Source organism: Myotis myotis, unplaced genomic scaffold, assembly GCF_014108235.1.
Source record: "Myotis myotis isolate mMyoMyo1 unplaced genomic scaffold, mMyoMyo1.p scaffold_m19_p_15, whole genome shotgun sequence".
Taxonomy (NCBI): domain Eukaryota; kingdom Metazoa; phylum Chordata; class Mammalia; order Chiroptera; family Vespertilionidae; genus Myotis; species Myotis myotis.
The window spans coordinates 41,058,271-41,083,407 of record NW_023416319.1 but is presented as its reverse complement, the minus strand read 5'-3'; the positions used below and the strand labels follow the sequence as shown (position 1 = coordinate 41,083,407).

Genomic DNA, 25,137 nt, shown 5'->3' with positions numbered 1-25,137 from the left:
TTGATATCCAAGATCTTTATTGATTTAACTGTAACAGCAACCATTGGTGAGAATTTATTTTTTCACTAATTTCCAAACACCTGCTGGTTTGAAAGGACAATTAGACAAAAAAAAAACAAAAAAAAACCCAACCACCAAAAAACCCAAACCCAAAACAACTGATCACAGAATCACACGGGACTGCCTCAGGACTACATGGTGCCCTCTGCTATCCATCCATGACAGTGAAATGGATGAGGGGTCAGGGTCAGCCACATCAAGGGGGATGAAGGGAAGATCAAAGGAAGAACTGGCAGTCTCTGCTTTCCATTCAGAATGGATGGAATTGGGCCACTGGTGTCGCTAAGACAGGGAAGGGCATTTTTGAATGTCTAAAATATTTTAAAGATGCTTAAAATGGACACGGAATATGTGAGTGTCCACCGGGCTCTCTAAGCCACCTTCTCGAAGGTTTACCCTGGGTAGCACAGGGTCTCCTCACCGAGGGAGGGAGATGGGCTCCATCTTCAGGTGGAGGAAAGGCACTGGCTCACAGTACTCTGATCTGGACACGCAGCAGAGCAGGATGGCTGCCGCGGATAGCTCGCCCCTGATCTCTACAGTGTTCCTCCCCCACTCTCCTGGTTTCAAGTAAAAATTACCCTTGGCTGGGGCTTTGCCTTTTTCTTTTTTCTTTTCAAAGATTAAGATGGAGAGACAGGGATGGCAATAGGCAAGTATGGCTATTCTGTGCTAGATTCATGGAATTCTCCAAGTTTGAAGTGACCAGGAATTCTGGTTTTAAGCACCGACAAGAGTTCCCGTTGCAAATTTCAGCATGGCTAAATGATTATCAAGCATTGCAGCATCTCTCAGCCCGCCTCCCACTCATAGAAAGGTGGCAGAGTTAAGAGTTTAAATACTCCCGAAAATGTATTTTCATCTTCATAATATTTTCCATCAGCATCTACAGTATGGTCTGCCAGGGCTTCAGGCAGAGATTAGGCAATGAGAAACCACAGACCATGTGAACAAGACCTTGAAAGACCTCCTAAATCTAAGCTTTCCCAAAAGGTATCAACTTCCAGGACGAGCACAAAGAAATGTGCAATCCAGAAGCTGAGAAAGGTGACATGAATGATTGTTTGAAAAATAGGTATGTATCAATCATCCTTAGTCTTCAGTAAAAAATTTCTGGGAGCTTGCCTCAAGAAAACTCCAATACTCAACTGGAAAATGATTACTAGAACAGGAAATCCCCCTGGGTGACAAGCATTCTAAAGAATTGCCTCCAAATCTGTTTTCAACTTTTATTGAAAGCTGAAAGGTAAAGAACTTTGGGGCGAAGGAAGTATGTGTGATAACTGCACCCCCTTCTAGTCCAGACAGAAACTGCCCTCCCAAAGAAACAATGCCTTTTTAAAACAAATACAACTCCCCTCCCAGAGGTCACAGGTGAGTGATTGAATTTTTCGCATATTTATCAATAGCTGCCGGTATGCATGTAGTCCAGAAACATGCCAAGAAGGGAAAGTTCTGACCCAAATAAAGGCACTGGGCCTCCTCTTTAAAGAGATATACAAGGGGCTGAGGGCCCTGGCTCAGCAGCCAAGATGCTTGATACCCCACTGAGGAGCCAAGATGGGAGAATAGAAAAAGGTTCAGTTTCTGGGATATTACTGCCAAGATGAGCCCCTTGCACCAGTGGCCTTGATTCAAAGCATATGCTCAATACATACTGGCAAATGATGGGCTCTGGGATGAAACCCACACAAATCCAGCGGGTACATCCTAATGGAAATGTTTGAACTGGGAAGGTAAGTTCTGAGAGTCCCTAAGAGCTGATAAATAAAACACTGTCTAGGTTGACTCCACTTTAAAATCAGAAGGAAAAGCATAATTAATTTGAAGGTGCCTTAAAGATGAGTTCCTTTCTTTAAGAAGAAATAGCTGTTTCTTATAGCTGCCTCAGTAGCAATGCTTTTCTTCAAGCCTACACTGAAGCAAGCAGGGCTACAGGTAAGAAAACGTTGGTAAGAGGCAGAGTGTAAATCCGTATGAGAATCTGCATCTTCGAGATGTCTGAAACCTCTATAAACCTGGTTGGGCATGGGTGTCACACACTCACAGCAGACACTCCCTAAGAATGCGTCAAACTGACAAACCTCACCCAAGTTTCTCGCAAGAGTGAAGACAAGACTGGTTCTCTTTAAAAAACCATTTCCGCCGAGGCCGGTTTGGCTCAGTGGATAGAGCGTCAGCCTGCGGACTGAAGGGTCCCAGGTTCGATTCCGGTCAAGGGCACGTACCTGGGTTGCGGGCACATCCCCGGTGGGGGATGTGCGGGAGGCGGCTGATCGATGTTTCTCTCTCATCGATGTTTCTGACTATCTCTCTCCCTTCCTCTCTGTAAAAAATCAATAAAATATATTTAAAAAAAAAAACAACACAAAAAAACCCATTTCCATCAAGAGGCCCCGGACTAAGTGGGCACACGAGTTAACCTGTAATACTGAACTTAAAGGACAATCAAGCAACGACATTCCTAATTCCCAGATGTTCCCTACTTTGACGAGTAGCCCCTTGGGTGAACACTTGATCAAGGAGTTTCAGCTGGTGCAGCTGAAGACCAGTGTCAAGCATCGCCTCTGGTGGGCCTGGTCCAGATGCCATCATCTATTGCACCCTGAATCTGACCTCTAGAGCAAGCCGGGCTACAGGTAAGAAAATGCTGGTAAGAGGCAGAGTGTAAATCCGTACACGGTGAGTTCTTATATTACTTTTCTTCAGCTCAGTGATCCAACATCTACTTCACATTTGCTCTCTTTGCTAGAAACCCTAACTCCGATTGTCAGCTTTAGTGGATCAGCTACACAGACCCAATTCCCTTGGCCAATTCCTGGCTAGAGGGGATAGCAAGTAAGTGGTACTGAATTTTTAGGGACTTGCAAGTAGCATCTTTGGGCTGCTGTTAGCCAGGCAAGTGTATACGCATTATGCTCTCCTGGGAGCTGCCATTTCCTGCCACCCCTCAAAACTAGCAGGTAGCTTTCAGGAAATAATCTGTCTTCTATCCCGGTTTGAGGATAACACATCTCAGAAAACTGTTCTCAGTAGCAACATCTCTCTCAATATATCATCTAGTTTAAACCTAACCCCCACTCCTTTTGGCCTGGTTTCATCCTGTTAGGGGTGAGGTGGTTTGAAGATATATCCACAAATCCTTTGATACTGCCCTATACAGTAGGTAGGGGTCTATTTCTCCCCTAGAGTGCAGGCTGGGCTTAGTGGCTTGTTCCTAAGGAACAGAATAAGACGTGAAGGTGTGTGCTTTCAAAGACTGTCATAAAAGGCACTGCAAATTCCTCCCTGCCCCTTCTTCCCCCAGATCACCCTCTCAGGGGGAAGCCAGCAGCCATGGTGTGTGGACACTCACAATATTCTACACAGAGACTTGCATGTGGAGAAACTGAGGCATCCTGCTAACAACCACAAAGAGAGAGCTCAGAAGTAGATTCTCCAGCCCCAGACAACTGCAGACCCTGCCAACACCTTGGGCTGCAACTTCCTAAGACCCCTGTGCCAGACCCACGATGCTAAGCTGTTTCCAAGTTCCAAACCTATAGAAACTGACAGATGATGTTTGCCTTTTTAAGAGTTTGAGTTTGGGGGAGTTACGCAGCAACAGATAACAGAAGTGGAAGGACAGAACGCTTGGCTTGGAAGCCTAATACCCAGAAGCCAGTTTCTCTGCTCTGTGCTCCTGAGAATTCGGTAAGTATTTATACAGAATGAGGAAGTGGTGAGCTAAAGAAACCACACCATAAAAGAACGGAGAACCACGACGATGCAAATCTCCTGCAGGAATTTGGAGAAAGAGGTCATCGTCATTAAGATGGACTGTCACCAGAAGTACAGAAACAAAAATACAAATGATCACTAAGATTTTAAGAACTGTTTCACTCAAATGGTACCCGAAGGATGTTCCCTCCCCAAGGAAAAGTCAGGATAGATAGTTCATTCAGGGATTTATCTCTGAGTTTCCTTTCAAACACCCAGAAGTAAACCACCTACTGGATTCTGCTTGCCCTGAAAACGATTCGGAAGCTTGGCACAAAGGTGTCACCTGTTGGAATTTTATGTTGCCTTGTGAAATCATCTTTAAGATACCCATTAATGAAGTCAAAGTATTTCTAGTGGCAGTGGACTCCAGGAAAGAAGTTCACCCAGCAGTAAGGAAGTCCTTGCAGAGGAGGCTAAGGGACTGGGCTGCGGTTGCACTATACAGCCGACACTCCCAGGAATACTAGAAACATGGCTTCTAATTAGGGGGCCCGTGCAGAGCTCCCCCAAGTTGTCAAACAAAGGGGAAAACTGTATCTTACACTACTCAAGCTGGCATGTTTTAGTTCCATTCCCCACTGCTCGGAGAGGCAGCTGAGGTTTCTGAGCAATAATAAAGGTCAGGGAGGGGATACTCTTCTGCTCACTGACAGCCCGGCCAGCTGTAGTTGGAGTCGGATTCCTCAGACGCCAAGGCCAGGATATGAAGAAGGAAATCTTCACTCCTAAAGAATCATGCTCCAGGGACACAGACGTCCTAAGCCAGCTTCTTAAGCAAACGACAGTGTAACTTGAGATTTCCAAGAGAATGTAAAACGAAATCTGGAGTTTAATTAAAATCAGAACAGGGATAAAGTAAACAAACAAACAATACTTTTCTGATCATCAGCTTTTGAGACTGAAAGCATCTCCAAAACTTTGGAGGTCCAGCTTATTCCTGAGATATCAACCATCACAAAAGGTTTCACTTTGTGAACTATTCACATTTTATAGCAGAAAGCAGAACAAAGTTCCTTGGACATCCTCCCTCTTTTGTCTAAGATGTATTTGCACACAGGGTCTTTTCATGGTTCAAAAGAAAAACAAACAGCTTTCTTTCTTAGCCAACTGGCCCGTTACTCTCACCCTGGGCTGTGATCTCAATAGATGATTCAGGGCACCAAACCCAACCAGAAATTCCCAGGATATCAGAGGCTACTTGTCTTTCTATGAGGGGACAGAGGCATTAGTCTTTCTAAGAGGGACTGAGTCACTCTCCTGGGATTACTGTGCCAGTCAATAGTCAGGGGGGTGGCTAGGGAGCAGAGGGAATGACAGAGCAAAGGGTAAGGGAGAAGAAGGAGGCTTTCATGAACAACCCACAAGGCAGAACGGTCCAGCTTTACCACCCACCCACTACAAACGCCAAGCATGCACACCCAAAACTAGGAGGAGAAAGAAAGGGACTGCAGGAGACAAAGGATGGTGACATGGAACAGCAGACTTGCCTACAGACATTTCTCACCTTCCTACCACTGGAAGATGTGATTAAAAAGTTGCTGTTCAGAATTTACTGAAAACATATCTAAAAATAGGTCTGTAGTCATCTTAAAAAATAAAAGGTCACTTCTCAAATAAGAGTGACAGATATTATCAGATACCAACACTTGAGGTATCTTTGATGTATATTTGAAACATGGCCTGGCAGAGAAAAAGGAAAGAGAGAAGAAGGGAAAGAAAGGGAAAATCAGGGTACAAAGGGAAAGCAAGAAAATGGGGAGGAACACATTGTGAAGCCCATGCTTATCTATCTCAGCAGCCAAATAAAGCAGGTCCACAAAGGAAAAACACTTGGTTTTTCTAAGAGCATTCTGGAAGTCATCTTTAAAAAATATAAAAAACTGCAGCCTGCGATATTACAATGCTCATTGGATTAAAAAAAACAATGACAACTAAGACTAGTGACTCAAATGGGCCAAGGTTCTTCCAAAATCATGCTTAAGTACTATGATCAGGCCTTATCCAAAGTGCTCTATCTCTGAAATCATGTGGCTGCTCAGAGTACAATAGGACTGCAAGCAACATGATGCAAGAAGGGAGAATAGGAGAGGAGGAAAGAACAGCTGGTTACTGACGACCCCTCATGTAGAGTTTAAAATGCTTGCGCACATGTGCTAAGTAAAGGAATGGAAAGATAAACTATTATACCAAAGACAGAAGGCATTCCTCCCAGAGGATGGAGGGGAGGCAGGCCTCAGAACAGTGTCACAGGTAGTGCTACCAGAGTTGTACAACCTGTGCTGGCCCCAGGGACAAACACCTTAAGGGACAAGAGAGAGCAGCTCTTTTCTTGTTTATTTCCCTCTGGTTTTGAAGACCCCAAACCAGACTGCTGTAGCACTGAACCATGGGTGGAAGACAGGCAGGAGACACAGGATAAGAACATGAACAATGCTGAACCCAGCAAACCTCTGTAACACTTGCCCAGACTTTCCTGGAAGCCAGCAATTATTGGTAGGTTGATATCTGATTTTGGATTTTTGTTTTTTTAATTGGAGGGGCGGGGGGTGTCTCAATACAAAAATGACTAAGGAAGCCAGAATTCAACTGTTTTCCTTTGTGGGCTGCTTAGTTCTACAGAAATACGCCATGGGCCTTCGATCTAATCTAAGTGGGAAAGGGAACAGAAGCAGGAAGAGGAAATAGTCAGATGAAGCTCATCTTTGCATCATTTGGCACCCAGAGGAAGAGGAGGGGGCACTGCAATGGGGACTGCTGGTACTGCCTCTTCTGTGTTTTCATTGTTGATCCTATTGGCCAAATCAGGTACACACACAGGTATCAGCGTTGCTGCTATTCTTCTGATCCTTACAGGACAGTTAGATGTCCATCTCAAACTGAGCATCATCCCCTAGATGGAATGAAAAGATGAAAAGTCTTACACAAAAGGGAAAAGCAAAACAGCTTTCATTGTCATTATCTCTGTACGAGGGTAAAAATTAATTCAAACTGTCCAATTTTCTGCTGCCTTAAAACAATTATTCGGCTTTGCTTTGGCTGGTCTTTTTAATCTTGGGGGAGAAAAAAAGAATGGCAATCACATCACCAATGGGAAGGAGCATTTGAGAAAAGGATGGAAATGAAAACCTTCCCAGTGTCCCTTTATCTACAGGTTGACCACACAGGAACCCTGGGGTGCTTCTTGCCATCTATCACATCAGCACACTCTTCTGGAAGTTTTGAACTTTGGCCCCGCTTTGAATCGACACTTTGTCCATTAAAAACTCATTTGGAATTTGAGGAGGCGAATGCTGGCTCATGTACAGGGGTCACGGAGTGCAACCTGAGGTGGACTTCAGGAGCTGGCTGTTTCAACCTCCCTCTTCTGCTTCCAGAGATAGCAAGGACTCATTACTAACTCTGTGTGTGTAGGGGCTGTTTATTTAAATATTATAGGCAGTCTTAGAAAAAAGGAGGAAAAACCTATTGCTTTCCCCCACAAGCTAGAAATGGGGACTTTTAACCAGTTAACTGCCACAATATTTTGAATTTAATTAAGAAAGATCTGCCGCTTGTGTCTATACCTGCTTATGGACTACAAATGGTTAAACAGTTTTGTTTTGTGTTTTCCCTAGTCGCATTGAGCCCAAGTTCCCTGATTTTTTTCCCCTCCGCACCCACTAGATGAAATTTGATGCTTATTTGGAACTTAGGGTTTCCATAACATTTCAATTAACTTTGGTGAGGGTAGTGGGGAGGGAGAACTTAGAAACATATAATTAATTGACCATTAGTTATAATTGAAGCATCAACATTTTCCAACCCACAGCTGACATACAGATTTCTAGGGTCACCCTCTTGGACCCCAATACCAGCATTCTCTTACCAACTGCATGCTTTCTGTCATGATTGTTCAGGTTGTTCAAATTGTTTACTTCTACTTTGGAGTCTTCGATTAAGGTGCCGGGGCTGGTGACTCCTGGGATATTGGGCAGATGGCAGGGTGGGGTCTGAGCCATGGGAGAATTTCGACGATCCAACAGAAACTTTCGATCATAAATGATTCGGGTTCCTGGAAAACATCGTTGGACAGAGTTTGAAACAAATTAAGGGGTTATCAATACATAATACTACCCAGGAATTTATTTTAAATCCCAACTAATTCTAACCCTTAAGGATTTTACAGGGGTTAGCTTGAACTTCCCAGGTCTCTCTGCTATCTGGAATGCCTTTTCCTTCTCTCCAGCTGGGGAAATTCCCTATTTACCCTTCAAGCTTCAGTTTCAACATCACTTCCTTTACAAAGCTTACATCAATTTTACTGGTCCATTTATTTATGCATTCATTTCATTGGTTGCTTCTTGTATTCTTGTATGTGCCCTCACTGCAGATTGAACTCAGACTGGCACTCTAACCAACTGAGCTACCCAGCCAGGGCCTTTTTCTTTTTTTTAAGATGCTCTTCCCCCCCATCTTACTCAATATACATGAACTATTATGGGACTCTTGTTTAATCTATTTGCACCTCTAAAGACTGTGAATTCCTTATGCCAGGGCCATGACTTATTTATATCTGACCTAATCATTACATAGATCTTCAAAAAAAAGTTTTAAATAAAGTTATAAACAAGCATGTGAAAAAATAACCAATAGATAGATGGCCACCTTTAAGTTAAAGGCACTGAGAGAGACATGTTTTCCAGACAGAACTATAGTACAGAAGCTGAAACTGACAAACCAGTCTGCTTACCAGTTAAGTGCTACCAGAATACTTTATTATTAGAGGCCTGGTGCATGGATGTGTGCACCGGTGGGGCCCTCGGCCTGGCCTGCGCCCTCTCACAATCCGGGACCCCTCAGGGGATGTAGCAGTGCAGGAAGCAGCAGGCGGCCAGGAAGGAGTCAGAGCCAGGGGCCGGGCGCCACTCCCGCTCAGCCCGGTCCCGCTGCCACCGCGCCGCTTGGTAGCGCTGCCATGGAGGCAGGAGAGGCTTGCACTGCTGTAGCTGTGCTCTCCAGCCATGAGCCCAGCTTCTGGCTAAGCAGCGCTTCCGATGTGGGAGCGCATAGCAACCGGCAGTTCCGGTCCTTAATGGTCACTTAGGCTTTTATATATATAGATAGTTCTGAAGAGTGCACTTTACCTGATAAACAGTTAAAAAAAACCTGCTGCTGTCCATTTACAAGTGCCTAATGTTGACCTAATGTAGTGGATGCCTGAGCTCTGCTGCTGATTCTAAAACTACAGTAAGCTCAGGAGGAAAGATGTGGTGACCTTGAGTGAAGTCTATTGAATGGATAAGGTGGAAAGGGGAGCGGGCAGCCCAGCGTACCAGCCATCCCTGCCCAAATAACAAAGGGTGTAGTCATGTGGAGGTTTCTTGCTCATACTAGGCTTAAACCCAGGAAAGAAAAACCTGCTTTGGAGGTTTAGGCATCCAGTTGAAGGCAATCCTATATAATAAAAGCCTAACATGCAAATTGACCAAACCACAGAACGACTGGTGGAATGACAGGTTGCTATGACATGCACTGATCACCAGGGGGCAGACGCTCAACGCAGGAGCAGCCCCCAGCCCACAGGCCTCAGGACAGCCAAGGTGGGTGCCAGCGGGGGCCCCCAATTGCCCCACCAGTTGCCCACAGAGGGAGGTGACCTGCAGTGGTGGGGGACAGGGCCGGCGAGCAGGCGGCGCCAGGCCGGCCAAGGCAGGTGCCAGCATGGGCTCCCCAGTCACCCTGCTGGTCACTCCACAGATCAGTCTTGATCGCTGGCCAGGCATAGGGACCCTACCCATGCACAAATTTCATGCAGTAGGCCTCTAATATTATATAAAGTAAAACTGTGCAAAGTCACTCAGTTTAAAAAGGTAGAATGTAAATACTACAAAAAGCAGAATGCAAATTCTTTTAGATTCCCATGTGAAAAGAAAGAATACTGTCATCCTATCCTATATAATAAAAGCCCAGCAACTGAACGGTGGAATGATCAGAACGACCGGTTGACCAGTTGCTATGATGTGCACTGACCAGCAGGGTGAAGACGTTCAATACAGGAGCTTCCCCCTGGTGGTCAGTGTGCTCCCAGAGTGGGAGCGCCACTCAGCTGACCAGGATGAGCGGTGCTCCCACAGTGGGCCGATCCCCGCAGGCCACGGCCCCCCACCAGTGCACGAATCCCGTGCACTGGGTCTCTAGTATTATAATAAGGAGAGTTTACCCTGACCGGTTTGGCTCAGCAGATAGAGAGCTTCGGCCTCCGGACTCAAGGGTCCCAGGTTCGATTCCGGTCAAGGGCATGTACCTTGGTTGTGGGCACATCCCCAGTAGGGAGTGTGCAGGGGGCAGCTGATCGATGTTTCTCTCTCATCGATGTCTCTAACTCTCTATCCCTCTATCCCTCTCTCTTCCTCTCTGTAAAAAATCAATAAAATATATATATATATATATTTTTTAATATATTTTATTGACTTTTTACAGTGAGTAAGGAAGAGAGATAGAAACATCAATGAGAGAGAAACATCAATCAGCCGCCTCCTGCACACCCCCCACTGGGGATGTGCCCACAACCAAGGCACATGCCCTTGACCAGAATCGAACCTGGGACCCCCCAGTCCGCAGGCCGGCGCTCTATCCACTGAGCCAAACCAGTCAGGGCAATAAAATATATTATAATAAGGAGAGTTTGATTCAGGCAGATTTCCTCAAATAACATGTGACAAGCTATATCCTGGGAAACGGAAGAACAAATATACAGCTAACCAATCTACTTGAAACATAAGGAAGCAAGTGAGGGGGAAAGCAAGGTATTTACTGCAAGAGGAATAAAAACTGGAGTTTTCCCAGAAAAGGAAAGAAATAAATATTTAATCTAAATAAGTAATACCAACAGTAAATAGTTGGGGAATAAATTACAAACTCAATAATTTCCTTGGGATTAATAGCTGCGGTAGTACCATGACACTGTTATGCCAATGCTAGTAAATAATTTCCTTTTGACTAGAAAGAGTCAAACTATGTGAGGAAGTGTGTGGCCAATAGAGACTTTACCCTCCACCCCCTCCATCCTTGCTTTAACAATCAAAATTAAGTACTAAACATACCATCTTCTCAATAACACTACAAACCAGTCACCTTTATGGCTTTCAAACCAACTCCAAAGGATATCAACTTTCTTTTTTACTGTCTAGTTCTGTTGCAACTATACTGCACACACAATCATATTTATAGTTTATAAAAAGTGAAAATAAAATATCTGGCTCTCAGCCTCTCCTTAATAAACTACTAAGGAAAATACTGTGCCATACTTGGAACCTACTAAGACAGCATTTTTGAAGATATCTGTATCAGAATCTTCTGGGATGCTTGTTAAAAAAACATTCCAACTGAATTTGAATCCTTGGGATTAGAACCTGGAAATCAGTATTATTTTTCAAGTTCCCCAATCATGCATGAGTTCATTAAAGTTAAGAACCCAACATCATCCTTCTTCCACAACCCTGGTAACAGTGCTTTAAGAATAAATGAAATATCAAATAATTAGTGAGAGAGGGGGGGGAGGAACAAGAGGGATTATTTTTAACGGATGATGCTGAGACTCAGAAAAAAGGCTTAAAGCCATAGAGCTAACCAGAGGCACATCTGAACTGACCCTATAGTCTCCTGACTCCCAGTCCAACCCTCTTTCCAGTCTACCTCACAGTCACTATGATCTCCAAGAGCGGGAGTGAGCTGCCTAAAGTGAAAGGGATAATATAAAGAACAGGTAAACAGCACACGGTATGGCAAGCAGTTTATACCAATCATTTGCCCTGAAGCACTGCTTTTCACGACATTTCACAACAGGATAAGGGGAAGACGTGGAGGCAGTTTTTTGTTTTGTTCTCTAGTTCGGCAAGGCCTGATTACTTATACATTTTATAAATTATCTAATATTTGTACTCCTTCTAACATGACAGAGAAATGTACCATTTTTAAAATTATGTGAATAGGGCCTGGCCAATGTGGCTCAGTGTTTGAATGTTGACCTATGAACCTGGAGGTCATGGCTCAATTCCTGGTCAGGGCACATGCCCAGGTTTAGGGTTCGGTCCCAGACCATACCAGAGGCAGCCAATTGATGTTTCTCTCTCCCTCCCTCTTTCTTCTCTCTCTAAAAATCAATAAAGACATTAAAAATAAAAATTATAGTAACAACTCAAAAAGGCATCTGGATATTATGAGTCATTTTGGATAGCAGAAAACAGTTCAACTTTCAAAAAGTGAATAATTTTAGTTATTTTAGATGAAAATTTTTCTCATATGGATTTAAAACATTTTACTACCTTAAACAGAAAATTCAACCCTTCCTTGATGAATCAGGGTCATTATTATGAAAATCATTTTTTATATTAGGTTGCATCCTAGGAAGTCTCGGAGTTTATTCAATTGAAGCTCTTTATTTTCCTTACACTACGATTGCCAAGATTGTACTTAGGTCCCTCCCTCTATAGTTTGTCTCCTCCCCAACTCTTAGGCTAAGAACTTTGCTTTTTTCTCATGTCTTAGTCAGCGTGGGTTGCCATAACAAAATACCATAGAAGGCATAGCTTAAACAGAAACTTCTCTCTTACAGTTCTTGGGCAATCCAAGATCTAGGTGCCAGCATGACAGAGACACGAATCCCACCATGAGGGCCCTCATGACCTATTCTAATAACCTCTCAAAAGCCCCATCTCCAAATATCATCACATTTTGGGTTAGGGCTTCAACATCTGAACATCTGAAGGGGTATATGTGGCAAGATTCTACCTATAATGCACCCTTCACCCATTCAAACTTGCAGCTTCTAATCTGTTGGGTTTGAACATCGGTGATGTGCTTAAGAGAATGCTATGTAAAATAGGAGCAAATAGGCAGAGAGGGGGCCTGAAAGCTTTCCAATAAACAAAGGGAAGGAAATTTAGTGGATGGACTTTGCATATCTGTTGCGTCACCCCCACTTTTGTTGTCACTACTAAGTTTCAGAGAAGTGAGGTTTCACTTTGAAATGTTCTTACCAACATTAAATTTGCAAGTCAGAACAAGATTACTCTCACTTCTGCAATAGTGAAGGATCACTGCTATTGGTATGGGGAGAGTACTCAGTAGAAACTGGAGATGAGGTGTTAGAAAAAAGCACGGGATAAAAGTAAGCTTTCTATTTCTAAATTACATATTAGCAATAACATATGCATTAAAAACTATGATTGAGTCAACTAGGAATAAGTAAGAGATTCTACCTATATATGTGAGGTATAAGAGAAACTTCGAAGAACTTCTATGACTGCATCAGTGACAAGATACATTTTTTACAACTTTGTCGATATATATAATATATATAATTCATTCATTCAAAGTTTTAGTACATCCACAGAACTGTGCAACCATCTCCACAATCAATTTCCGAACATTGGCATCATCCTCAGAAGATAACCCCCACACATTCAGCAGTCCCTTCCCATTTTCTTCCAACCTCTCCCAGTCCTCGGAACTGTTTTCTGCCTCTATAGATTTGCCTGTTCTGGACATTTCATATCAATGGAATCATATGTGGTCTTTTATGACTGCTTCTTTTACTTGTATAATATTATCAGGGTTCATCCATGCTTAGCATTTATCAGTACTTTATTTTTTATTGCCAAATAACATTCTATTATAGGTATACATCATTTTATCATTTAACCAGTTGATGGATATCTGGGTTGCTTTCATTCTGAATAATGCTCCTACAAACATTCATGTACAAGTTTTGTGTGGACACAGAATGTGGTAAACTGAGAGGGAGGAGAAATGAGGTTGAAAGTATCCTAGATTCCTCATCTTTCATTGGGAGTCATTGGTATTATCTAATGTTAAGAACTCAAGAAATTGTGGTATACAGCAACAGTGGTAACCAATAAAAGCACTATAAACAGAAACTATTAAAATGACCTTGTAAACAGCCATCTGTCTACTGACATTTTACTTTGCATTTTATGTACTTCTCTTCAGTTCGATTTTTCTTTTTCCTATTATGTTTTTAAAATGTGCACGTATTACCTGGCTGCCCACTGGCATGGCTCAGTGGTTGACCATTGACTTATGAACCAGGAGGTCATGGTTCCATTCCTGGTCAAGGCACATGCCTGGGTTGCAGGCTCGATCCCCAGGGTAGGGGATCAATGATTCTCTCTCATCACTGATGTTTCTATCTCTCTCTGTCCCTTCCTCTCTGAAATCAATAAAAATATCTATCTATATATATAAAAGCCTAAGCAACTGTCCAGCTGGTAGCTATGATGTGCACTGACCACCAGGGGACCAATGCTCAACACATAGGCATGGAAACATGGAACAGACTGATGAATCTCAGAGGGAAGTGGGGAGGAGGGAGGGTGGGAAGAGATTAACCAAAGATCTTAAATGCATACTAGAGGCCAGGGTCCCTCAGCCTGGCCGGCAGGGACCAGGCAGAAACCAGCAGTCTCACATCCTCCGAGGGGTCCTGGATTACAAGAGGGTGCAGGACAGGCCGAGGGACCCCATTGGTGCATGAATCCGTGCACTAGGCCTCTAGTGTTTAAAATAAAATAAAATATGCATGTATTACTTTAGTTTTCATGTCTGGATTTCAGAACAAACAGAAACTTTTAGATCTAGGGTTAGCATTAGATATTTATAAAATTTCTTTATCCTTTAGGGACCAAATATGAGGATAAATCTAGTATCTTGAGCCAGCATGTTCTTGATGCTGACATTACAAGCAAACACAATAGTAAAACCAAGTCCCTTTGATGGAGAGTAGAAAAAGAGCTTCTCTACCTGTTGATCTAAAAACTAGTGATTTTTCAAGTGGCAGAGAAAAAAAAGGCCAATAAACGAGGCCTAAAATTATGCTTGCCAAGATGATTAATACAGAAACAAGGTCATTCCAGTCTAAGGGCCTCTTCCAAAGCCAAGTGGCTTAGTTTAAGTGATAATCTAAGCATTAAGCTATGTACCTGGGAAATCGTGTAACTTGAAATAAAACCACCTAGGGAATGTCCACTGTAACATGGCTAACTGACAAGGTAGCAGTTAACTCTACTTTCACAGTGTCCCCATCATAAATTCTGTTTAACTAAGGCTGCTTCCAGAATCAGAATTAAGCACACACTCAGGCAAATAGAGAGCTCAGAACAGAAATACAAGTTGCCCAAATTGCATAGCTTAAATAAGATGGTAACAAAGCCCTCCAAGAAGACTGAGATGGACCTACCCCTTAAACAAAATGCCCCAGGCCAGAAGGGAGAGTGTAGAGTCAAACAGGGCCTCCCTCAGGGGACTATCTCCATTGAAGAGGAAAATCTTCCCCAGAAAGCCCTAGCCAACTTCCCCCTACATCTCATTTGGCCAGAACTGGGTCAGATGCCCACTAGAATGACAACTGGGGAAGCTATAGATTTGTCATGGTGTACATCCTGGGGCCTGCACACTGCCATTAAAACAATGAGGACACCTGGGGCAGCATAGAAGATGGAATACTATTAGATTAGAAACCAACTGTGTTTACTATTTACTTAAATTAAATAACTATTAATTTAACCAAATGGGTTAAAATTTAAATTAGGAGGCTGGGCAGTAGAAGTATATATATATATATATATATATATACTAGAGGCCCGGTGCACAAAAATTTGTGCACTCGGGGGGGAAGCGGGGGTCCCTCAGCCTGGCCTGTGCCCTCTCTTAGTCTGGGACCCCTTGGGAGATAATGACCTGCTGGCTTAGGCCTGCTCCCAGGTGGCAGAGGGCAGGCCCAATCCCTAGGTGCAGCCCCTGGTCGGGATCAGAGCAGGGCCGATGGGGAGTTGGGGCGCCGCCCCCTGTCATGCACAGAGCAGGGCGGATTGGGAGGTTGCGATGCCACCCTCAGTCACGCTCAGGGTAGGGCCGATTGGGGAGTCGGGGCACCGCCCCGTCACACTCAAGGCAGGGTCGATGGGGAGGTTGCGGCGCCACCCCGTCACGCACAGAGCAGGGCGAATCAGGGGATTGGGGCGCTGCCCCCTGTCACGCACAGAGCAGGGCCCATCAGGGGGGTTGGGGCTCCGTACCCTGTCACGCACAGAGCAGGGCCAATCAGGGGGTTGAGGAGCTCCCCCCTGTCACTCACAGAATAGGGCCGATAGGGGAGTTGGGGCACCGCCCCGTCACACTCAGGGCAGGGCCGATGGGGAGGTTATGGCTCTACCCCATCACACACAGAGCAGGGCCCATGGGGGGTGGGGGGTTGGGGCGCCGCACCCTGTCACACACAGAGCCACAGGGCGATCAGGGGGTTGGGGAGCGCCCCCTATCAGGCACAGAGCAGGGCTGATCAGGGGGTTGAGGCGCTTTCCCTTCACGAACAGAGCAGGGCAGATAGGGAGGTTGTGGCCCCTCCCCCTGTCACACACAGAGCCGCAGGGCGATCAGGGGGTTTGGGCGCTGCCCCCTGTCATGCTGATCCTGGTGCCGGGAGGCCTCTCGGCTCCACTGCTCCTCCCGGTGCTGGGAGGACTCGCGGCTCCGCTGATCCCGGTGCTGAGAGGCATATTACCCTTTTACTATATAGGATAGAGGCCTGGTGCATTGGTGGGGCTGGCTGGTTTGCCCTGAAGGGTGTCCTGGATCAGGGTGGGGGTCCCCACTGGGGTGCCTGGCCAGCTTGGGTGAGGGGGTGATGGCTGTTTGCAGCTGGTCACACACCCATCAGGGTAGGGGTCCCCAGTAGGGTGCCTGGCCAGTCTGGGTGAGGGGCTGAGGGCTGTTTTCAGGCCGACTGAAGCTCCCAACTGCTCCTTTTTTTCTTTTATCTTTTTTTATTATTCTGGGCCAGCTTTAGCCTGGCTCCAGCTCTGAGGCCTCTGCTACTGAAAGAAGGTATCTGGTTTGTTTTGGTCCTATAATCGAAACAATGTATAACTCCAGCTCTGAGATCCCGGGCTCGCTGAAAGCAGGTTTCTGGGGTTTTGTTTAGCTTCTATATTTGTTACAATGTTTCTTAAACTGCAGGCTCAGAGTCAGGCAAGGCAGGCAGGGAAGGTTGGAGTCCTCCGTTACTGAAGCAAGCAAGCCTCATGTTAGTTTCAAGCTGCCTGGCTGCCGGCCGCCATCTTGGCTGGCAGTTAATTTGCATATTGCCCTGATTAGCCAATGGGAAGGGTAGCAGTCGTACACCAATTACCATGTTTTTCTTTTATTAGATAGGGTATATCCTCCTCTCCCAAAGTAGCGAACTAACTGTTAATATAAAATTTTAAAAAAACCTGAGAAATAGCATTAAATCCTGTTATTCGGAAATCCAGAGTAAACACTAGAAGAAACAGCTAACAGTTTAAAATGTTTTCTCTGGGGAGTGGAAATGAACGGAGATTAGAGGGGATGGGGCATGATGCTGCTTTATGTTATTAGCATAATAATACAAACCTTACTTTCATAGGTATAAAAAATAAACGTAAAAGAAAAATAAAAGGGGGAAAGCATGAATTTTGAAGACATTATGGTAACTCAAACAAGTCAGTCACAAAAGGACAATTATTAAATGACTATATAAGTTACAAAGAGTAGTCAAATTCATAGAAACAGGTAACAGAATCGCGGTTGCCAGGGGCTGAGAGTGGGTGGATAATGGGAAGTTACTATTTAATGGGCATGAAGTTTCTGTTTGGGAAGCTGAAAAAGTCCTGGAGATGTATGGTGGAGATTATTGCAAAACAATGCGAATATACTCAATGCCATGGAATTGTACACTTAAAAATGGTTAAAATGGTAAATTTTATGTTATGTACATTCCAACACTATAAAAAATAAACTTGATTTCAGACATCTAGTTTCCAAATACGTGAGAATAAATTTCCGCTGTTTAAAGCCTACCCCTCTGCCCCACAAAAAATTTTAAGATCAAGAGACAGCGTAAAAAACAGCAACAGCCGAAACCGGTTTGGCTCAGTGGATAGAGCGTCGGCCTGCGGACTGAAAGGTCCCAGGTTCGATTCCGGTCAAGGGCATGTACCTGGGTTGCGGGCACATCCCCAGTGGGAGATGTGCAGGAGGCAGCTGATCGATGTTTCTCTCTCATCGATGTTTCTAACTCTCTATCTCTCTCCCTTCCTCTCTGTAAAAAATCAATAAAATATATTTAAAAAACAAAAAAAAACAACAACAAAAAAACAGCAACAACAAAAACCCTACAAGGAATTGAAAAAAAACAAAACATAAACAAACCAAGGTGGCTCCAAAGTACTTGTAAATATAAACATACACACAACAGACTGGCACTGCTAAGGTAGCCAAGGCCATGAGGAAGGACGGTATCCTTCAAAACTAGAAATTGAATTAAAAAGAAACAAAGCATTTGTTAACCCTAGTATTCCATTAGGAATTCTCAACAATTCTCCTCTGTGCCTCATGTAAGGGCCCACCAAGAGATCAGAAATAAAGATGAACAAGCAGCAAAGTGCTTCTAACGAAAGGAATTAGGTCTCCCCTAACCCCCAATATGGGAAAATCAGAAGTTAAAATACAGAAAGGACTTACAAAGAAAGTTGTTTTCTCTGCTTTTCATTCCTTCAACTTGGGAGGGTGATAAAAGCCTGTGTTTGACTGATTAAAGCACATTTCTGAACAAACTTCAGTTTCAAACATCTGTTCTTCATGGAGGCTCTGGAGGAAAAAGACTCTTAAAAGCTCTATGCCAGATAACGCAGAGGAAACTAAGAGCTGCCTAATTCAGTATCCTCCAGGGAGGCTGATGGTGGCCAGCCCACTTCAGTGTGTGCAACCATGAAATTCCTAACGTGCTAATAAAACCAAGAAAGGGACAGTTTTTACATCAACAAAAGAACAATGGGAGACTCAGGATCTACTAACTTAGTGTACAACCAAAATTATCGTGGCAAATGGAAAACATCCATGGTTTCTGTAAAGCCAATCCTACTGTCTTTTGACTAACTCCAAGTCTCAATAACTTCCCGGACAAAAGATTTCGAAGATCTTAAGGTCGAAGGATGGCTCCCTGCCCAATCACTTAGGACACTGCCATAACAGAACACACACCTCGGCCGAAAAGGAAGTTGACAATGACTATGCTCCTATTCAGAAGGTCCAGTGTTAAGAGAGGCCTTAGAGAGCATGTGCATGCAGGAAGCCTGTTATTTTACAGGTGAAGAAACTAATATCCAGAGAAGGTAAAAGTACTTGTGGAGATCACAGTGACAGAGGATTTGGAAATCAACATAAATAAGTGAGGTCCTCTAAGCAAGTATGGCTTGGTTCTCTTGAGTCTTGGCTGCAAAAAATGAATAGAAACAAATGATCTTTTCAGCTAGAACCAGGTCCAAAATGGTGTATGAACCACAAATTAATCTTAAATGTCATCTCATTTTAAGTCTATCAAGCCCTGACCATCAGAAAATCTGGGTCAAAATAAAGTATATCAAAGTATGTCCACTTCTGTTTAGGCTTGAACATTCATCTTGAAATAAATTTTCTCTACAAAAAAATGCCAGGCCCTAACTGCAGGAAATGCTGGTTGGGATCCAACTGCAATCTGGATCCATTCTTTGGACTAGATTTCACAGATGTTGTGGCTCAGCCTGTCTGTAATGCTAATAACTAATGAAGGATCACTGCTATTGGTATGGGGAGAGTACTCAGATTCAAGTCTGGCTTTCACTCCAACAATGTGCTTTCCTCCCAAGTTCACTACTCTTAGGCACGTCTTATTAAAAATAAAAAACCCAGCCCGGCCAGTGTGGCTCAGTGGTTGAACATCAACCTATGAACCAGGAAGTCACGGGTTCGATTCCTGTCAGGGCACATGCCTGGGTTGCAAGCTCAATCCCCAGTATGGGGCATGCTGGAGGCAGCCAAACGATGATTCTCTCTCTACCTCTCCCTTTCTCTCTGTGAAATCAACAAAACCATATTTTTTTTAAAAATTGAAAATGATAACCTAGGCTTCATCTATTCAATCAGTGAATGACTGAAAGTCTCAGCTGACTTTTGTCCTAGTATAAATGGAGCAACAAAAATCTTTTAAATATTAATTTGTTCTTCTGAAGTCCTGAAAAAGTTCTGCCATTTTTACCAATCAACTATTCTCCTGCTCGGGCTCCCTTCTTCTCCAACCAGCTGAACTAACTTGTGTCTGTAAGCCATGCAATACCCCCTACTATAAAATTGTCCCTAAGACTCCAGTCCTCAAAGTCTTTGCTAAATAACCCCTGGGAGAGCTCGTTTACAGATTCGTCCCTTTTCATCCTTACTATTAGACACTTCCACGTTGCACAGGTCTGTCCTGCACACTGCAACCCCTACTTGTAAGAGCCCTGTCTTCTCTTGCCAGGATGCACCTGGCTTAAAGCACTGCTGAGTGCCCCAAGGATGAGGACTTGCTTACTCCTTTCTCCAGGCTCAGAATTCAGTTTCTCATCAGCAAAAATGCACCCAACATAAAAAAATAAAGTACATCTTCTTTAATAAATCCTTTGGCTGCTCATGAATATGAGACTAAAGCTGACTCTCCCATGGAGTGGCAACACATGTCAAACTGTGTTACTCTGAGATAAGTAAATGCCATCTTCCTTGAATACAAGGCAAAATGATTGCCACCTTTCATTATATTTTTCATGCACTTCTCACATGTAATAATGAAAGCCCTTTCATAAATTAACGAAAGCTAGAGAACCAGAGTTCATTTGTTTGTTCAGAAGTTTTTGGCCTAGAATAAACTCAGCCCAAGGTCACTGAATTAGAAGTTTTACAACAGCAGAAACTGCCCTTCCTTCCCCATATCTACACACACAGCTCTATTCCTCTCTCCTAAGAAACCAGATTAAAACTCAGGACTCCCCCAAAGTACTCTTATTTTATTAACCATCTGAACAGATTCTCTCCCCTTCTTTCCGCCTTCTCCTTGGTTTACTGACCCTTCCAATGGCCTTCAGGTAATTCTGGCCCAGTGAACCAATAACAACTCTGGCAGAGAGAAAGAGTAAAGGCATGAACAAGATTTCAGGCCATCATAGTTAGTTCCCCTCTGGTGCTCTTGTTATGGCAACAGCATATTTTTTCCACAGCTGATGAGGCTGTTATGCAGGGAAAAAAGGCAGAAAGAAAGGCTAAAAGAAGTGTCTATATTTCTGCTCATTCCCCAGAGCACAAGCCTCCCTGAAGGAGACAGTTCAGAATTTATAAAAGGAATAAGGTAGCAGAAAAAATCGCATTAGCTAGCATTCCAGAGGTAGAAAAGTTTCTTTAAATGTCTGAAAACTTCCTTTTTCAGCAAAATAAGCATCTTATGATAGGAGGAGGAGAAAACTGGGATAGGGATAGGACACTAAATTTGAGGCTACCCACTGCCATTAATTGGCAGTATGGCACGCACTAACAAGTTACTTAATTTCTCAGGGCCTCAGTTTCTCTCAGCTAATCAGTGTTGTGAGAGTGAAGCCAAATAATAACTTTACCTTCCATTGAGGCTAGAAGTAGCTTCTCAAAGAACCGAAATAAAATAAAATCCAAGGGCATTTTTTCTTATAATTTATTCAACAAAAATTGTTCTCTTCCCTAATAATGAAAAAGCAACACGAGAAATCTAAGAGATTACAGCAAGTGTGTTTTCACCCGCCTCTCATTTCTCAAACCACAGGAAGGCAATTTTGAGAAACCAATGAATAAAGAACTCAAAGAGGGGAGAGATGGAGATAGTTAAGGTCACTGTTGTGAAAGTGCCTGCCCAGTCTGATCATTTAGGGCATCAACACCGTTATCCTGGAATGCTCTGACATGTATATGTCTCCAAGTCTGAGACAGGAAGTGCTAATCCCCTTCCTTCCCAGGAAATAGGCTTCCAGGACAAGCCTACTGACGCTAATTTTTCTAAATGTTTTCAAGTCTGAAATATATGTTAGCACTAAACTCTGTACAAGTATTTAGTTCTAGAACTAAAAACCATTTCCATCCTCAATACCCACCAAGATTTTAAGACCATTCAGTCCTGGCCAGTGTGGCTCCGTTGGTGGGAGCAGTGTCTTGTGCACTGAAAGGTCATGGGTTCCATTCAGGTCAGGGCACATACCCAGGATGGCATAAGGGAGGCAGCTGATCGATATAAAACATTGATGTGTTTGTCTCTCTCTCTCTCTCTCTTGCCCTTCCCCTCTCTAAAATCAACAAAAACATATCCTTAGATGAGGATTTAAAAAAAATAAATTTTAACACCATTCAGAACAAGGATTGCCTTTCCTACTTTTGTACTTTTGTCTGTAGTCCTCCTTTGTGCAAAGCACTGCACTGGGCCCACAAAATTCACCTCCAAGATACCTAACCACATTAATTCAGGTGTCTGGAGGAGATCAAAAAACAACAGTCTTACCCTGGTTCTGGGAAATAAAATTACATGGGGGGGGGGGGGGGCGGGCGGAGAGACCGAGGAATTTAACAAGAGAAATGAACAACCATGAGGGCAGAAAATTTCCCAAGGGAAAATTAAATCAATAAGCATTAAACATCTCAACTGCACTGCGTTAACTGCTATAAAATAGTGACTAAGTCCAATCACAACAGTGCCATATCCTCTAAACACATTATGTAAGTCTTTGTGTTAAAAATCCAAAGATCAGGATGTGTCTACCAATGAATACAGGCTTAATATAATAGATGAGCTAACATGACAAGTATTTAAATCTGGAAAACAAACAACAACAACTGTGTGTGTAGAGACTATCTGGAGACAGGTTCAATGATATTTGAGAAAGTGTGTTGGGTAAATGAATCAGTATTCTTGGCAGAATCTTTCCAAGCATTTTAGGAACTAATCCAAACTACTAGACTGGATTCTATCTTTAAAGCAAAGCCTAAAGACCATGCCCTTATTTTAAAAGCATGGTAGCTTGGCTCTTTGAAATATGCCAAAAGGGCGACCCTCTGTGCCTTTCCCTCAGGGGAATAATGATTACTATATATCAGTGATTTTTCAACCAGTGTGCCACAAGAATTTTAAAAACATGCAATACCTGACTAGTCAGGGGCGCTCACCTCTTTTCCCTTAGATTGTCAAATAAAAATGACAACAGCCATCCGGTGTGCATGAACCAAAATTACATCTATTTTTGGTCAGATCCGCACAAAATATTTTTTGGTATGCTGCAGATTTTAGTAATTAAGTTATGTGTGCCATGAGATGAAGCAGAGGCATTTACTGGCCCCACAGAATTCTCTACGTTATAAATTCCTTTCCATCACCTCAGAAAACAATATCCCATTCCTTAAAAGCTGTCAGTTCAAGTTTCAGACGACACTGTTCGGAGCAGATTCTGCTCCACCAAAATCTTTCACAATTAAAAAGCGAGGTCTCAACATGTTCAGGGGCTGGCCTTAAACTGATCAGGCCAGGAGGGAGGTTTCTCCAATGAGCTAAGGCCACCTCGCTAAGAAACTCCACTGCTTTGCAGTTAAAACTTCCTTAAACTCAGCTCTCCACGCATGAACTTCTCCGGCCCAGGTCATTTTAAAGTCTTCCGAGCCAGCCACCCCTCCCCCTAGCTAGAGCCTGGCTAGATTCCTCTGCAGAACTCTCTCCCAGATTTTTACCCCTTGTTGGCAAGGATGTCTTCTTACTCTAAGGTCCCTTCTATTGTGCAACGAATTCAAGGATCGCCAAGGCCTAACTGAGCGGGTTTGGGTGCAGCACCACTGGTGAGCCCAGCCTCCGAGCGCCATCCAGCAATCCTGGAGGCCGCGGGGGCTGCCAGCACAGTCCCAACCCTCTAGCGACAAGGCACCCCATCACCAAAAGAAGGCAACGTTCCGAAGTTAAAAATGAATAAAAATGAAGCACCGTTTCCTTCAGTGAGGTCCCTCAAGATCTCTTTCCAGTCTCCTCCCTTTGGAGAGCAGCCAGTCAGGGGACGCACGACCTTTGAGCTCCCTTTTCCCCTGACCAATTCAGGGCTTCACCTCTACCCCAGTGTTCTTCCTTGTAAACAGTTCCCGGTCGTCTTTTTGAAAAGCAATGCCCGGGAACCTCCCTCTGCACTACCACCTTCCTCAAAATCAAGCCATCCCACGGACCTGGGCGCCCCCTTAATCACGGCCTCTTCATTCTATCTCCACGCCCGTCGCTGCCAAAACCCTACCCCCTGACGGCTGCCAGCGCCCCTCCACCCCCACCTCCTTTCCCTCTATCACTCGAGCGTTACTTTATCATCACTCTGTCCTCCAGCCCGGGACTCCCCCCGCCCGTGGGGCCTCGTCCGCCAAGTAAACAATGCTGTCAAAGCAGGATAAGCTGGGCGAGGCTTCCAAACGCCGCATTCCAGCCGACTCCTGGAGTTCTAAAAGCAGCCAAACAAGTCGTCGCAGGGTCCCGGGAGCGAATTCCTCTCCCCAACTTCCTTTCTTTAAAGGCCTAGCAGACAGCTCCAAAACCAAGTGTGAATGTGCACAAATGCACAACACGCAAGAAGCAGAGGCGATGCAGAACGCGTGCAAGGCCGAGTGCAGGCGAGTTCGCCCGGGAGGAGTCGGAGAAGGGGGAGAAAACTAGGTCTAGTGCCACGAAGCGGGAACAAGGGCTTTTCTTTTCCTTTTTTTGCAAAGAAGAGCCACGTTTCCAGAGTGGGCGCGCGCTCAATGGAGCTGCGAGCGCGAGAGAACGCGAAGTTAAGGTTCCCGAAAGCAGTCCCACGGGGCTTTGGTGGAGCGGGGCAGGTCGGGTCGGGCCGGTTGGCCCCAGCCAGCGGCCCAGCGCGGACACGCCCTGAGTTAAAGGACCGTGGCGGGAGGCTGGGGAGACAGGGCGGCGGCAGCGGGCTGCAGGCTCCGGGAGCTGTGGGCCGGAGGGTGCCCGGGGTCGGGGGTCGCTCACCTCCCGGTGTGGTGGAGAAGAGCGTCCCGCCGGGCGTGGTGCAATAGTCATGAGGTAGCTGCGCGGCGTCGCTGATGGGCACGGTGCGGGTGGGGATGGCACGGCTCTGGCTGGGCTGGTGGCCGCTGCCGGCGGACGAGGACATGGCTCTGGGCGCGGGATCTCGGGCTTTGTGCGGCGGGAGGGCGGGCAGGCGGGCGGCGGCGGCGGCGGCGGCTGGGGGCTCGGGCTCCTCCGGCAGCCCTGGCGCGCGGAAGGGCGGGCGGGGCTCGGTGCGCTCCGCTCGCTCCTCTCAGGCTTCCTCTCGTTCCCTCGTCCCGCTCCGCTCCCGCCGCCGCCCTCTCAGCCGCCGCCGCCGCCGCCGCCTGGTTCTCCGGCCTCCGCCAGCAGCCTCAGCAGCAGGAGCAGCGGCAGCAGCGGCGACGACGACCGGAAGCGGGTGA

General features: G+C 44.9%; 1 protein-coding gene across 1 annotated transcript; it reads right to left on the bottom strand.

Annotated features, from left to right (window-relative positions):
- EIF4EBP2 (eukaryotic translation initiation factor 4E binding protein 2) lies at nucleotides 1-25,130 on the bottom strand. Its single transcript, XM_036336979.1, has 3 exons — nucleotides 24,695-25,130; nucleotides 7,688-7,873; nucleotides 1-6,712 (listed from the first exon to the last, which is right to left on the bottom strand). The coding sequence occupies exons 1-3, from the start codon at nucleotides 24,837-24,839 to the stop codon at nucleotides 6,681-6,683; spliced, it is 363 nt and encodes a 120-aa protein (XP_036192872.1). The 5' UTR covers nucleotides 24,840-25,130; the 3' UTR covers nucleotides 1-6,680.
- Nucleotides 25,131-25,137: the final 7 nt, after the last annotated feature.